The sequence below is a fragment of the Falco peregrinus genome, chromosome 9, assembly GCF_023634155.1.
Source record: "Falco peregrinus isolate bFalPer1 chromosome 9, bFalPer1.pri, whole genome shotgun sequence".
Taxonomy (NCBI): domain Eukaryota; kingdom Metazoa; phylum Chordata; class Aves; order Falconiformes; family Falconidae; genus Falco; species Falco peregrinus.
Window position 1 is genome coordinate 1728145 of NC_073729.1, and position 15758 is coordinate 1743902.

The window sequence follows — 15758 nt, forward strand, 5'->3', positions numbered from 1 at the left end:
TGCTCAGCAGGCACAGGACTATTTACACAGATTCTTCTATCAGCACTGAGCAAAAGCTTGATGGAGCCCAGCAATAAAATAACTTCCCTTTCACCTAAGAGCCTGGAAATGAAAAGACGTGAGAAGGTTGGAGAGGCAGGCACAGCAGGTCAGATAAGCTGGTAGAGCCTAGCAGAGAAGATGCAGGGCCCCATCCCTAGCGTAGATAGCATGATTCACATCAGAGGCGGCCTCCCACGCACTGGACCCGTATCTCTTGCCTTTGAAATTGTGCCTGGCTGGCAGTTCCCAGGGTGAGCGCACTGCCGGCTGGGGTGGGACACTTGGGTGGGCACTGGCCAGGGCAGTGGGCAACGAAAATCACAAGGCTTTCTGCACAGGCTGAAGGTGGTGCAAAACCTTGGGTGGGGTAAAGGGAAGTTGTTTTACTGACATGGTGATGCAGAAAGCACTTGAGAAGTAGTTCTGGTCTTGCAGAGGAGCAGGAGGGCGGTGGGACTGGAAGGAGAGCTGAAGGTGAGGATCAAACTGCTGAAGGCAGCACTTTGCTGAACAGGGGGAAGAGGACCTTGTGTTTTGCAAACTCCAGCCTAATCACTTTCTTTCCCCCTTCAACCCACCCCCCTCCACAGATTTAAATCCTTCAAAGCAAGGAAACTGGAGAACTTTCTGTTTGTTGTTGCAAGGTCCTTTCACTGAGTGGGTTTTCCCCCTAGGCATACCTGGCTGTAATTAAATACCCGGCTCTTTAATCATCTCTTGCTGTGCAGGGGAAAGAAGAAAAAGACAAGAGGGACAGACTGGTGATAAGATGATATGTAATGTAAATCTCCCCGCCAGGAATCTCTCTCATCTTTTCAGGATCACTCCGTACCAACTTGTCCCTCCAGAAGCTGCACAGCTAGAGGTGGAGTTTGTATAACAATACAAATTTAAATGCAGTAAATAAAACAGATGTCTTATGATTTCTTGATCCTCAGGGTTATAAATATCTACCCCTTTGCCCCACCCAGAGTTTTCGTTTGGTGCATTTTGCTTTGGTTTTTTGGAGAAAAAGTTCTAAAAGGAAAGCTTCCCCCACCCCCTCTTGCAGTTTGAAACCTAAGCATCAGATGTGACTTTAGATACCAACCAGGGACTCCAGTGTTTCGCTTGCCTAATCCTCCGGCAGCACTTTCCAAGCCAGGTACTACACCTGGAAGTTCTCCATACTATTGCGCTCACAAAAAAGCCGGAGCCTAGGTCTGCTTCTGCCCATTATGCAAAGTTAAATTATTTTAAATCATTGTGAAATTAGTTATTCTCTGAAGGGAGACTGAATGACATCTCACACTCACAGACATTCACTACAAGGGAAATCTCATTCGCATGGCTTCTGAAAAGATGGGAGCCCAGCCCCGGAGGACAGAAGGATTGCATCTGCAACAGGCTCTCGCACCCCTTGCCTGGAGACCCACCAGCGATCAGATAAAGATGTTTCAAACATACCATGAACAAGGGAAACCTGCAACCCAAGATGCCTGGCGCAGAGGCACCCGTCCTGCTGTCTGCCTTCCCCTCCTCATTTCGTTATCTACCACCCAACTCCTCCTCCTTGGCTTAAGCTGGCACAGCCCCAGCTCATCAGACAGCCTCATGCTATCAGAGTGCTTCAGGGATCACCGAAGAGCCCTGGATTGCTTGAATCACCCCCCACTTGCTATTTTCACTTCTCCATCAGCCCACTCCAGCCTCGGTCATATTTCATTTTCTAAGCAACAACTTCATTTCCCCATCAGACAGCTCTTTGTCCTGATGCTATGACACCGCCTTCCCAGCACCCTTCTCTGACCTCATTTGCCTCTGTCCCAGCCCAGAAGTAAGCCCCCTTCCCACCCGCACTGCACTTAAGCCTGCCCCACACTTTCCAGTATCCTCTGCTATTAGATGATGCTCTCTGCCTAACCACAAACAGTAAATTGGGACCAGCTCTTGGGTCAGCGCTTCATTCAGAGAGCCAGGAAGCCCCCATTCCCCACGGTCAGGTACTCCCGTGGGAAACTTTACAACAATGCATCAGCAGACATACTACTTTGGGCCACTCAGGTCTCCACGAGACAGGCTGGGAGCAGCAGCAAGGCAACCTACGTCCCTCCATGCAAGCGTACAAGTGGCAGCAAGGAGATGTCCCACCAGTGCTAGAGAGAAGGGCAGCCATGCTGTGGGCAGCCAACCTGGCGAAGGGAAGAGGGTGCCAAGGATGCCCCTTGCTGTGAGTCGTGGTCAGTGGTGCTACGTGCACGGCATTGCAAGGAGAAAACCCACCACCAGCACCATATCAGCCACTTCACCTCTAGCAAGTGCCGTGAACCATTCCCATGTGGACAGAGCTGATGCTCCCAGCAAGGCAGCAACCAAGACAGGTGCTCTGGGGAGTAGCTAGCCAAAGCCCGTGAGGCTCTTGGGCTCCAAAACCTGGCTCCGAATCCACCTTTCACACCTGCAGGGATCCTCTCAGGCTGGGCATGAGGCACCCTACCAAATGCTGGGGTCCTGTGGGGTCATAAAGTGACAAGATGGGACCAAACATGACGAGGTGAGGCTGAGGAGCTCTGGACAGGATCCCTCAAGAGTGCTGCCTGAATTAGTGAGGTGGCTAACTAACATCCTCCATCTGCAATGGTGGCAAACACCTCACCTCCTGTGGGGTTGGTGTTTCTGTGCTGATCTCCCCGTGCAAAGAGCTGTTTGAGATGCTGATGACAAGGTACTTCAGTGGCATAAAAATTAGGTGGACTGACCCAAAGCCGTTCAAAATTTCCTCTCTAGGTGCTCTACAGGTGGCTTGAGTAGGAGGAACGGTGAGTAATAGAGATGTTTACAGTGCATTGACCGCTTCTCACCACAGCAGGTTAAATGAGGCCGAGAAGCTGAAAAAATGGGTTAAGCAATTGGAGCATAATATCCTTGGGGTGGGAGAGGAAAGTGGGGAAGAGACCATGGCTATTTGAGTCATTCTGGATACTGCTGATAGGCCTGGGAAAGGGGGCTGCAACATCACCTTGTGTGCAAGAGGAAGGTGTTCATTTTGAGAAGATTTCATTAAAAAGTAGAAACTACAACAACACAAAGAAATAGTATTACTAAAAATTGACAGGCATTGGCAAACCAGGCAATGCTTTTGTCAGTGTTTGACTTTTGGGGAAGACCTGAGTAAAGGGCTCAGCTAAGCCTTTCTCGCTGTGCACTTTGAAGCTGCTTAGTGCATGCAACATGTACTGGGAGTAGGCGAGACCCTGGGACACGGTGCTGGGTGTACCAGCTGGCTGTGCCGCACAACCGCCCAGGCACTGTGTTCAATATCTACAGGGAGGTTTAAAGTAAACAGGACATGGTTTGATTCTTATTTTCCCCTTCATTTATGTGACATCTGCTCCCATCCATAAAAGTCCTCAAACACAACCCATTTTCAGATCCAGGTAGAGATGCAAATGAGGGGGACACGTTTCCTCTAACAGGTGGGCTCAGAGCAAGTCCAGGAGAATGGGAAAACCCTCACAGTGCATCTGAAACACCAGCTTAGACAACACGAAGGTGCACAAGCAGCTCTGGGGCTTGGCAGTACAAAGCCAGCACACATTGTATTCCCTGCATACATCTTCCACTGGAGAAAACCTGACAAGAAGGCAGCCGTGAGACATCAACTCAGTCACTATCTGCAAAAGGTATCTTTGGGTGGTTCTAGCCAGAGACCTGATCTGAAAGTAAAGACACAAATTCTAATGTTTTACAATAATTTAGAAGCCAGATGGTGAGAGTATTGTTCGGATCAGTTAAGGATCTAGTCCGGCATAAACTAGAGAAGAGTTTGGAACTGCCAGTGATAAAGTGGAAAGAACAAGCAACAAAGCAGAAAGCAGTGCTTTGCAAACTCTTGGGCAAGATGCCTTTGTTGCCACCAGGAATCAGCTGTCCTGGGCTTTTAAAAAAATAAAGTATTTTTTCCCCTTTCCTTTGTGGTGTTCTGACAGCAAACCTCAATGCACATCATCAAGAAGTTTGTACCCTACGACCACTTCATGCCAGTATTTCTGATGTCCACAGCTGGGCATTGCAGAACATGCATAGCAGCGCAGACAGAAACTGCACAGATAGATGAAAGAAAACTGCCTGGCTGACAAGAGCTGGTTTCTGTGTCAAATGATCCAAGGCAAAGACTCCCCAGCAGAGCAGATGCTGCGCCCAAGCCCGTAGGCCACCTGGGTTAGATCGTGGTAATAGGTACGATTGATCTCTGTGGGATGAAGCCCTGTGACTGTGGGAAGGGTCAGGTCCCTGGTTGGCACTGACATCTGATTATTCATTAGGAAGCAGAGTGAATGCTATAATTCCCGTATCTTCCAGGGCTGTATCTGTATGTAGGGTGCACTGGCACGGCAGCACAAGTAACCTCATCTACAGTAGTTTCATCCAAACTAACCTGGGAAACAATAGCGTTGAAGACAGACAGATATCCCAGGCATAACCAGCAGTGTTGTGAAGACAAATATCCTGGACCTGACAGTAGCGTCCAAGCTCCATATAGCAACATGAAACTTCTCCTGCCCCGCCTGTACAAGTGCTATTGCTGCCCAGCTTGAAACAAGCACACCATAGCCATGCTGCCACCCCAAATCTGGTTTCAGTGCAGACATGTGTAACAGGGATTTAACTGGTATGTCTAAGAGCACAGTTGCTGGGGAGTCCCTCTACATTCAAAGGGGGAAGCAGATATCAGAAGGTGACTCATCTCTTCTGAAAACAGTGGTTCCTGCAGATCCTGGTCTAGGAGGCAGCGTACAAAGACTAACACAGGGAAAGCCTCTGTAGCGGTGGAATTTGGGTCGGAAGTGTGCTTTGAAAGGAAGCTGCCGATCACTCCACTTGTCACGCTGTTTCCATGCTGTGGTGTGGTAAACTGGTTTTCTTTCCGGTAAGGCTGGATGGGAGAATGCATCCAACTGGTAGCAGATGTTGAGCTCCAGGGACTGAGAGACAGCTAGTCCAAAGCCACCCTCCAGAATGGACATGGCAAAGGCACCAGCTCCTCTGCTCCAGACAGTTCACTCTGCAGACTCTACTTGCTGATGTGTGGCCATGCTCATCAGCTGCTCTACTGAGATGCCCAGATTTGCTGAAACCAGGGCAGAGCCTAAGTAACTGGCAACACCGTGCCAAATCCAAATCACAAGGGAAGCAACTAAAGCTGCCATTTCCCAGATGAGAAGCTCCTCCAGATCCCATAGGAACACTGTGGCAATGCCCAGGAAATGAAGGCAGATTTAATAACGAGACCACCCTCCCTCCGGATACTGCTTAACTTGCATTCCTACCTTGGGGCTTGCTTATAACCATTTGCTGCTCTTTCTGCAAAATTATCAGCTTCTTTCTCTGAAAGGAACATTCTGCTGTGACATAACACCTTTTTTTTTGGCCCTGCTACTGCTTAATTCAGCTGACTTTTCCCTTTTACACATTTTGGTAGCCTCCTAACCATGTTCCATTGCCCACCTTTTTGGATTTTTTTTGTTTTGGAAAGTACAAGCTTGCTATGCTTGTTTCCACACAGCAGAAAAAAGTCTCTCCTCTACACTGAAGGCATCTGTGAAAAAAACAGTACGATCATCTACTTACATAAATTTACAGGGTGCTACTAAGTACATGTAAATTAGCTAATTTGCACCAGGGAAAACCTTTGTCAGGGCACTTTAGCTTCAATGTAAGTTTTCTTAAAAAAACAAGGACAACATGTCAGTCCAAAGAAATTTTAGCTCCACAGCTTAAAGATCAGCGAAGACGGACAAGGGGAAGAAAGCTTTCAGGACACTCCCTTGCTCCGATTCCTTCATATTCCAAAGAACAGAATAAATTTGGAGTCACTTCTATTTTTTGAGACCAAGTACCACATGACAGAGCTAGGACTTGCCTATCAATATTACACCTGGATTTGGAAGAGCATGTGTCAAAAAGGTGGCAAATTAGATAGCTGTGTGGCAAGAGGGGGACTTCCACTTCGCTTACCATTTGAAGGACACCAAAATACGACATCAGGTATCCAGACTCCACTGCTTCCAAGCCAAAGAAATCCATAGAGATGATAGAAAACATTATCAGGAACAATCCTAGAGGGAGAGTTAATGAAAAGCACATATCAATATGCTTGCACTGCATATAGTGTCCCAGACCCTGCTCCCAATCACCTCCAGTATGAGTCAGTAGCTCTCCCTGGAGTTGCCAGGACTGGATATAAACACAAGCAGAAACCTATTTAAAGTCAGTGTAGTAATTTAATCTTTAAATGTTAACTTTTTCCCCCCACTTACTTTCATCTTTAAATAATGTGACTATGTAGGCTGTAGATTCAGCTGTTTATTATAAACTGGTAAATATTTGTATCACCAAAGCCAGACTAACCCTTAAGACAGCTAGAAAACATTTGTTCAGACAAGACTGTAACCATAAAAATAATCAGATTGGATTCCTCACCCCTTTTGCCTGACTTAAGATTTTCACCATGGGGAACAACGCTGTGACATCAGCCTAAATACAGTGGTTTCACTGCACACCTCGGCAATGACATTGGTGGCACATGAAATATCTCTTGCGTGGACTGATATGTCAACACGAGCGGTCAGGGAAGTATGGACAGAAACAGCACAGGCTGGGTTTGCTTTTCAATTAAGGCAATTTCTGGAACGCATAACGGAAAATGCCCACTCAATCTCAAATGAAAATACAATAGTGTGTGTTTCCCCCATCACAAACACAAAGGCAGACACACGTACACACACTCCCGTCGTACACAAGGAGCCACTGAATTAAAAATATTATGACAGAACATGGCTCTCAAAGAGTGGTATGGGGTAGGAGGCTGCTGCCTCCCCTAGTGCCCTGTGCACCTCAGACGGACCAAGACAGTAGGAAACGGGGGCTCTCTGCATGTGAACAACCCCCCAGCATGCCTGTCGGAGACCACTGGCACTGCTGCGGGAAGGAGAGGAGAGAGGACAATCTTTAGGGGTCCTGCCCTTCCTTGTAGGATCCTCCGAGGTACAAAGACTCTGTAAATATGGAACTGTGGTCCTCTCCTTCCTGAAGAAAACAGAGCTCAGCAGGCAACGTGTGAGGACCGAGAAGACAGCTAGTGGCCTAGCAAAGTGAGTCACTAACTTTGTGGCATAGGAAGCATTTGCTGGCATTTCCCAAAAGCGTGAGGAAAGCGATCCCAAACTGCTGACACCATGGAGGACTTGCACCCTTACAAACCAGTGCAACTCCACCATATCTAGTAGCCCAACGGTGCCACTACCAGTGGAGCACCTGCAGCAGTGAGGACCTCCCTCCAAGCATCCCAAACCTTTGCCTTGAGGGACAACCACCCTCCCACCCCAGGACCTGCCACAAAGCCTTCCCGAACCCCACCGGAGTCACCTCTTCCCCCCCTAATGGGGACAGCTGCACACCAACTGGCCCCACAGAGTTGGGGGGGAGGGGCGGGGGGCAGGAAGGGTGCCCTGCTCTGCTGCTCTCCTGATATTTGGAGAAGGTGCTGGGGAGCTGGGGCTCATGAGGATTTATGGTTTTGCCACTCCCCTCTGCAGAGAGCACCCCGTACTTTGAAATCGCTCTTAGCTCAAAGCCAGCTTAAGGTAACATGCAAATAACAAATATTTACTCACAACATCCAAACCAGGCAACAGCATTGCACATGTTTATAAAAGGCACACGTGAAGAAATGAAAGAAAAACCACACTTTGTTTCACATGCAGGAAGATTAGATTGAAGCGGGCGCTTGCCCTTCATCCTGCTGCCCCACTCAGGTACCACCTAGGAGGGGCTCAACCTTCCTACATACCTGATGCTTCTTCCTGGTGCCATGTGCCTGCTTCTACAGCTCCTCTCCCCTTTGAAGTCCCTCATCGAGTTAAGGCAGATTTGGATCTTTCTCCTCCAAATTAGCTGATTTCTTTCAGAGCAGGGGGATAGGCTGTGCTCTTTAATCAGCGTTACACATTGCATGGCTCCCCTGGAGATGCAAATGTCTCTTCTTAGGATGGGTGTCCCTGTGCCTGCGTGGTCACTTAAAGCTACCTGGACAAGGGAGACCCCCTTGCCCCACTTCTTCCTAGCAACTAAAGGTGTTTCTCCCACGGGCCACACATCTCTTGGTGAAACCCACAAGGGAAGGCCCAGATTGAACTCAAAAGATTTTATGCTCCTTGGAACAAGCATTTCTTACAAAGATCTCAGCAGGTCCCATCTGGGTGGGCTGCAGGTCAGCTGCATGCGGCCACATGAGTAATGTACCCACCCTGAGGTGGGCCTGCTGGGGTGGCGTGTTCCCAGGCTCTTCTGGGGACAGAAAAAGCCCACACAGGAGCTGCCCAGATAAGCCTCAATCCATACTTTTTCAGGTTTTCCACAGGTTTTCAACAGGAAAAAAACCCCAAAATGCCAAAAAATATCCTCGGAAACCTTGCCTTTTGTTACGGGGGTCTAAATAAGGGGTGAACTCCTTAGAAAACCTGGCACCGGTGGGATGAGTAACTAGGGTTACGCAGCAGAAGGCAGGTAAATGGTTGCGAGATAAAGGTGAGAAAAAGCACCAAGGGGACGCAGGAGTGCAAACCATATTTTCAAAAAAAAAAAAAGACATGACATTTCTAAAAGCAGCCCGTGCCTTCAGAAGGCCAGTTTAGCAATCCTTATGGAGAGCTGGTGTGAGCAGGTGAGCATGGCCTCTGAGAGGTCGTCTCAGCCCTCCCATACTGGACTGCAAACGTGATGGGATGCAGAGCCCTAGGGCTCACTGCAAAATCCTGTTCCACATGTTATAGAGGGTCCTTTTAAAAATGGGACACAGGTGTAAAACAATTATGCTGTAACCAGATTTTCCAAAGGGATTAGGCAGGTAATGATCCATACAAGCAGCTCTTCATCAGTATTTTCAAGGTCCTGGCGATCTGTTGTCAGTAAGAGGTATGTTTGACATTTTTATCCTCGTGTTTTCTTTTCTGTCTCTTTTCTACCGCAGTGCAGAAAGGCTCTCTTTTCCCAGGCCAGCTGAGAACATAATTCAGCTGTGCTGGAGTGGTCTGCTGCCCATCCATCCCGGAGCAGCTATGCTCCTGCAAGAGGCACGGAGCCCATGTCTCTGCCTTTATGCAACACAAGGAGGAAGTTCCCAGCCCTGCAGCCCTCCCAGGGAGGTTCTTTCAGTCTCAAACAAGCTAATTTTAGACAACAATGAGGTCCATAAGGAACAGAGGATTTTCTTCTGTGTATATCACACACTTGTTTACAAAGTAAATAGAGAATGGTCTGTAATTTGGGTGATCTAATTAATTACACAGTTGCAGCCTGGAGATGAAAGGTAAACGAGCTCATGAGGAGCTGAGCCTCCACCTCCGAGCTGCAGAGAAGTAGGTGATGACCAAATCCCCTTTCAGCTGCCATCACATGGGCAGTCATCTGAAGTGGAGACCTGCAGAGAAGTCACCAGGATTTTAATCACTCCTCACTATAGTGCAAGCACTATACCTGTAGCAGGAGTGCGTCACGTGAACCCATTCCTACTCTTACGGAAATACTCCCAGCCGTTCCAGTGACAGACTGTAAGCCCACGTTCTGCCTTAAATCTCAGTTTCACTGTCTCCATACTCTTTGCCTAGAAGTTCCCTTGCATTTTTGGGCAGAGGATGTTTATTTTGGTTGGCTGCACGTTCTTGCTGTGCATGGGAAAAGAAGAATGTCTTCTGCAACAGGGAGGAATTTGCATTTCAGCAGGGATGACTAAAACAAAGTGCACCTCATCCAGCCTTTGGAAAAAGGAAAGCGCACAGGAAATTACCGCGCAGACTGCATTGGATGCGGTCTCAGGCATTTTTAAACAGAGACATGAATGCTACTTTAAGCTGAGAAATAAGCCAGAATCAGCAAAGAAAACCCTCTGAAAACATAATTTCATTGTCTTGTTCTGTGAAATTCTGTTATTTTTAAACACTTTTTAAAATACAGTTTTAAAAGTTTAGCTTCATAAGAACCAAAAAAGTGCACTATTAGGGCAAGCCAACCGTCCATCAAGACTGTATGTTCTCTCCAGCACTGGAGGTAGGACCAGCTGGCATTACTGATCTCAGAGAATTACAGTTCTCAAAAAGAGAAAAAGAAAAAAAATCAGAAATCCTTTACTTCCCTGAATGTTACTCTACAGTTACAGTCAGGCTTGCTCTCCACCAGCCTTAGCAAGGAGTAACAGAGGAACCTGACCAAGCTCAGAAATGCCATCCCCGTCTTATTCAGCCACTCTCCACTGCCAGATCTACTTTCATTTGTAAACTGAATTTACAGTTTACAAATTAGAATTTAATTTGTAAATCACGTTTTATATTATTTAAACTTCAAAGGATTCTCCAATGTAGATGAACTGGGAAAAGATGCAAAGTATAAAAGCTAAGGTGCCTTAAATACTCTCTTGGGATCTTTTTTGGAAGGGAAGTGCCTTAGTTTGCTTAGATGCCTGATGTACACGTGTTTTGATGTGCACAAAATTCAGTTCTTGAAACCATAATCAAGAGAAACTGCACTTTGAGGTTTGCCGGGGAAAAGACCTGTGAAGGCTCCTTGTGTGGAAGGGGCAGAGAACATCACCTTGTCCTTACACTGCCACTAACAAGGCTGATGTGCTGGCCTGTCTAGAGACAAGCTGGGGGAACAACGATAAAGTGTAGGCAAAATGAAATTTTATTAAATTGTGGCCAAGGATATGTATAGCCCAGCAAATATGGACATATGGACCATGTCAGGACAGCAACTGACTCAAAGGGACCAGGGAAACAGGTAGGTCTGGGATTGGTTTGAGGTAGCAGTGGGTTCCTACTATGATGCAAAAACCTGAGCAGAATATATAAAGAGAAGAACAAGTACCACCATGAACATGCAAGGGAAGAAACATGCTGTGCCTCCCCTACACGCAGCCAACAGAGTGTCCACAGCCTCTTGTCCAGCAATAGCTTTTTGTTGTTGAGAAAAAGGTTAGGGTACACATAACCCTTAAAATCACTAAGTAAAACCAGGAAGTACCTCAGTGTTTCTGGCACAGTACAAATTATTTCCCTCTGCTCTGAAAAGATCACAGCCTGAATAGAAATGATAGACAAGGGAAAAAAAGACCAAAACAAAAAACATTTACAGCCGGGGGATGGAGTAGTGAGATTAAGTGATTTGCCAAAAGTCACAGAAGCAGCCTGTGACAAGTAGTCTGTTCTACATTAAGTCCCAGGGGTTTGACCCTATGTAGCTGAGAGCATTTGAAAGCAGCCAGCATCGAGTTAGGAGCTGAATCCTCACTGCTCCATGATCAAACGCAATGTGCTTTCAGTAACTTGAGACAAGCTTGGTCTACAGTGTATGTCATCTTATTTTAAATACATCAGCAATCATGGGTAATGGGTGAGATTTACCTATGGGAAATCCAGCAAAGACCTTGACTATGAAAACTTCCATTACTCCCGGAAACTTCATCAGCCGTAGGATTTCTCTGATGCTAAACACACTGCCAGACTGTGATGTGCCTACACAAGATGACATATTGATTAATACTCTATTAGAGGCAGGAAGCAAGAAACTCTGAGACTGCTAGTTCAGATTCACCACCACCTTTCTGAAAAGGTGCCTCTGCAGCACCAGCTTTCTGCTGATGCAGGGGGTTGGGAGCTGGTGCCAGGTCTGCATGCAGAGGACCCCCCTGAGACAGAAGGATTGCCTCCATGCTGGGCCAAACTAACCCCCAGCAAGGGGTTCTAAGATGCACAGCAAGCACTGGGCTGGAAGCCTGCAATTCTGCATGGCAGAGTGGTCAACAGGTAGGGAATAATTTAGCCTTCCACAAACACAGCTTAGGCATTAAAGTGTCAGAGTTTCAAGGTTGGCATCTTTTTGCCCTTAAATGCAACCCCAAGTCCTTTAGCAGTCCCTGCAGCATGCCAACCCCCATTCCTATTCATGTGCTATTCGTCAGAAACACTAAATACTTACTGTGCTCCATCACACAATAGTCTGACTTTGGTTTAGCCTGCAAAGGGATCCAAACCATTGCTATCATGGTATTTATCAGGTTTCCCACCAGTGCAACATATATAGGAAAAAAAGTGCTGCAAACAGAAAAAATACAGGTTAGGCGGATAAATATCATGAACAAGACATTTATACCTCTACACTGCAAAGGCTTGGGCACCTGGATGAGGAACAATCCTCTTAAAGTTGCAGTACATAAGGCTATAAAAGAGCTCACATCCTTTCATGGAGGCTTTGGATATGACGACGGTTTGAAATTTCACCAAAAGATGGCTAATGCCATCAAGATAGTTTCTCATTTGTATTAATAATAGGGTATAATACAATGCTTTTAAATCTGTAAGCATCAGGGGAAAGGAGCCCCTCTTGGTTTAATGAAGCCTATAAATCTTCCCACAGAAAGCACAGCATCTGCTTGTTAGGATCCATCTAATCCCCCATCTAATCCCCAACTGAATTCATCTAAATATAATCTCAATCCTTAAAATTTCTCAGCGAAGTCAAATGAAGTTAAGTAAAGGGAAGAAAGTACTCAAGATGATTAAGGATGGTAGAATACAGCCCAGACTACAACCAGAACTGAAACCACCTGAGATACAATACCACTTGAAAAGGAGCTGCTAAAAATAATAAACAGAGAGAGAGTGAGTAAACAGCACTTTGATTGATGCACCTACTTGTCTCCAAAGGTGCCCAAACCCAAATCAACAACCCTTCAACTGTCCATCAGAGCCCCAAATGTTGGAACTTTAACAGAAGTGGGGCCACATCCTTAAACATAGACACAGTGAACAGTGATTATTAACAGTAGTTGTACAATGACAAAAAGGAACAATTACAACCTATCTAACAAACCCAAACACAAACCATATAAAACTCAAGAGAGTCAATAATAAACCCCCCAATTATTACTGTCCTCTTAGAGGAGAAGATTAGGAAATGACTCCTCCTAGTCTTTAAGGACATGTGGGAAGATTTCAGACTCTGAAGGGCTTTAGCTCTGCCAAACAGGTGGAGCAAAATCCAGGGCTGGAAGACTGAAACTCAGGAGAGTTAAGCTGAAAACAAAGGGAGAAGCATGTTTGTTTTTAACAGTGAGAGCAATTATCCACTAAACCAGCTCATTAAAAGTCTCCACCATCATGGGAACCCTGTTAGTTGAAGGATTTCATAAAACATGTGCTTCAAATGTACCGCAGGATGCAGTCTGGGGTGGGAATGCCCAGCAGAAACACCAAAGGCAGCTGTCATGGAGGGCACAAGACTGAGTGACCATCGTGGTGTCTTGGGGGCACCGAAATTTAAGCACTGTGGACTTCAGCAGAGTAATGCCTGTATTTCACCAGAGAAGGCTTTGTAGCCATGCAGGTCCATGCAGACTCTAAGGTGTCTGTGCCGTCCCTGCATCCCCAGCAACCTGCGCTGCAAAAACAAGATGCAAAGGCGAGCTGGGAGCCACTACCCAACGCTCGCTGTGAGCCTGCTGATAAAGGACTGTCTGTTGCCTGACTCTTTGCTGCTGCTTCCTTGTCAGACCATGCTGTGTGTTTTTCATGGAATAACCAGAAACACTAATTGTAAAAGCCTCAAGTTTCCTCCCTGCTAGACAAAGGTGTGGTCCGAGTAATTTCTGGAGTATTATTAAAGTCCCACAGCAAGACAGTAAAGGATTGAGATGTCAACAACTGAGAAAATCATCAAAGAGCAAATACATATATACACACACACACACACACACATTCCCGCTAATAGCAACAGCAAAAATCCTAGCTGAATATTTCAATTCTCATTAATTATTAACAACAAAGTCAGATAATATCTTCCTGCAAATGAACTTAGTGCAGTAATTTAGACCTGCTGCCCTTCCATCTGCCAAGCTGTTCCACTAATTATCCTGGACCACAAAATTAGTCATTTACTGGATCATTATTTTTTTATTTTTAGTGCAGTGGGTTGCCACTTTCTGATTTAAAATCAAACAGTTCCCAAACTACTGAAATCAACTTTGTGGACCCAATTTTTTATCCAAGAAATCTGGAATTGCACGTTTCTGCACATGCAGATACGCTGCATTACAACATAAAGTAAATTTACTAATAAAATAGAAAGGATAAAATAATCAAAATAGGTAGCTGCATCTGGCTTAGAGGGTTTTTGGGTTTCTATATTTCAAGCTTTCATTCTGGTATGGAGAAAACGCATCACAAAAATTTTCATTGGACAGAAAACCTTTCTTTCCAGTCCTATTTTTTCCTGAGGTTTTCCAGAATCCCACATGCCAATGTAAATATTTTTTACTCTTCAGAGCCAAGAAGAATTACAGCAAGCAATGATGGAAGGATCCCCCTATAAAACTAGTAAGCGAATGATGCACTACTTCACTGCAAGCATATGACTTCCATTGCTGTGAAAGGGAGAGGCGAACATTGACATTTTACATATTTAGGGAAGCCTGGCCTTGCTGTAATGGATTCGTGACATTTTGTACAGCTGGACTCTGAAGTCAGAGAAATCCAGTAAAATACGGAGCTCAAAACTGTCTTATTTCTTACTGGTCTGAGGAGGAACAGGTGGTACAAACCAGAACTGCTAAAGGCAAGACACCCTGACCCCTCAGTGCAGCCGAAGGCTAGGGGTAGGAACCATCACTTGCTTGGCAGCTCCTGCTGCACAAGACATGGCTTGCAGGCACTCATTTTGTTTTTTTGAAGATTTAAGCATGAACTCTCATCTCTGTTGGTATCAGTGGGAGTCGTCCTGCATTCAGTTCTGCCTGTTTGGCTTATCAGGAGGAAGTTTCGCCAGGAAGGGATGCGGTGGCACTATTAAGAAAAATGAGGCACATTAAGCAGGTTGCTCCCATGGGACCTTTTCCCATCCTCTTTCCCTTCCTGCCCTCCCTCTCATCCCTCCTGGCTGTCCGCACACCAGCCGTGTGGAGCCAGAGCCAGCCGTGCCAAAACCAGCAGCAGATTTCCTGAGCGGGGCGGAAGAACAAAGGATGTGGGCTGGACTAATACAATTAAATTAAAGGGAGCAGAAGGGCGCAGCAGCTTTGGCAGCTGAGATCACTATGCGGCCTCTTCCAGCTTCTTGCTGAATAAGAGAGGTTAAAAGCCTTTACCATCCTGGCCTTTATGGTCAAAATAACTCCGGTAACTATCTGCATACTTCAGCACGTTACTTATAATTCCTTTGCTTCTCTTGCATCTGGAGAGGGAGCCCCTTGCTGACTTTTGCCAGCTGCCTGCCTTGCTCTCCCCTGGGGTTTTCTGCTAGCAAAGCTGCTCTCAGTTGTCAGGTAAGACCACAGCTGCCTGCTCTTCTTCATGTGTTTTTAGCCTTGCCGTGAAAGTGAGAAACAAAACGCATCGCCTTGTCCTGCATGGGACTGATATGCCCCAAGGTCCTGCTGCCTGGAGGATGCAAAGCAATCGGGTGCATGAAGCAAACACTTGAACTCAGAGGAGGACCGGGTTTTGCTAGTTTTTGCCAACAGGAGCAGCCGCAGCTTGCCCCAACTTCAAGCTTTCAGAGAAATAAGAAGAAAACATGAGCAGAGGGACCTGGAGGCCAGGAGCCCATAACACCAGTCAAACACTGTTTAACAACATGATGAGAGCCACTCCCTTCCATTTTCCAGATATCATTAGGCAAGTGTGGTG

The 15758-nt window shown here is 46.3% G+C and overlaps 1 protein-coding gene across 2 annotated transcripts in view; it reads right to left on the minus strand.

The window, feature by feature from the left end:
• The window catches only part of SLC22A18 (solute carrier family 22 member 18), a 59808-nt gene that overhangs the window by 12724 nt on the left and 31326 nt on the right, over positions 1–15758 (minus strand). For both annotated transcript variants that reach the window (XM_027786581.2, XM_005237332.4), the window contains exons 5-7: positions 12055–12170; positions 11481–11591; positions 6040–6140 (exon numbers count right to left, since the gene is read on the minus strand). In XM_027786581.2, coding sequence (XP_027642382.1) covers positions 6040–6140; positions 11481–11591; positions 12055–12170 — 328 coding nt within the window. The remainder of the gene's footprint in view (positions 1–6039; positions 6141–11480; positions 11592–12054; positions 12171–15758) is intronic.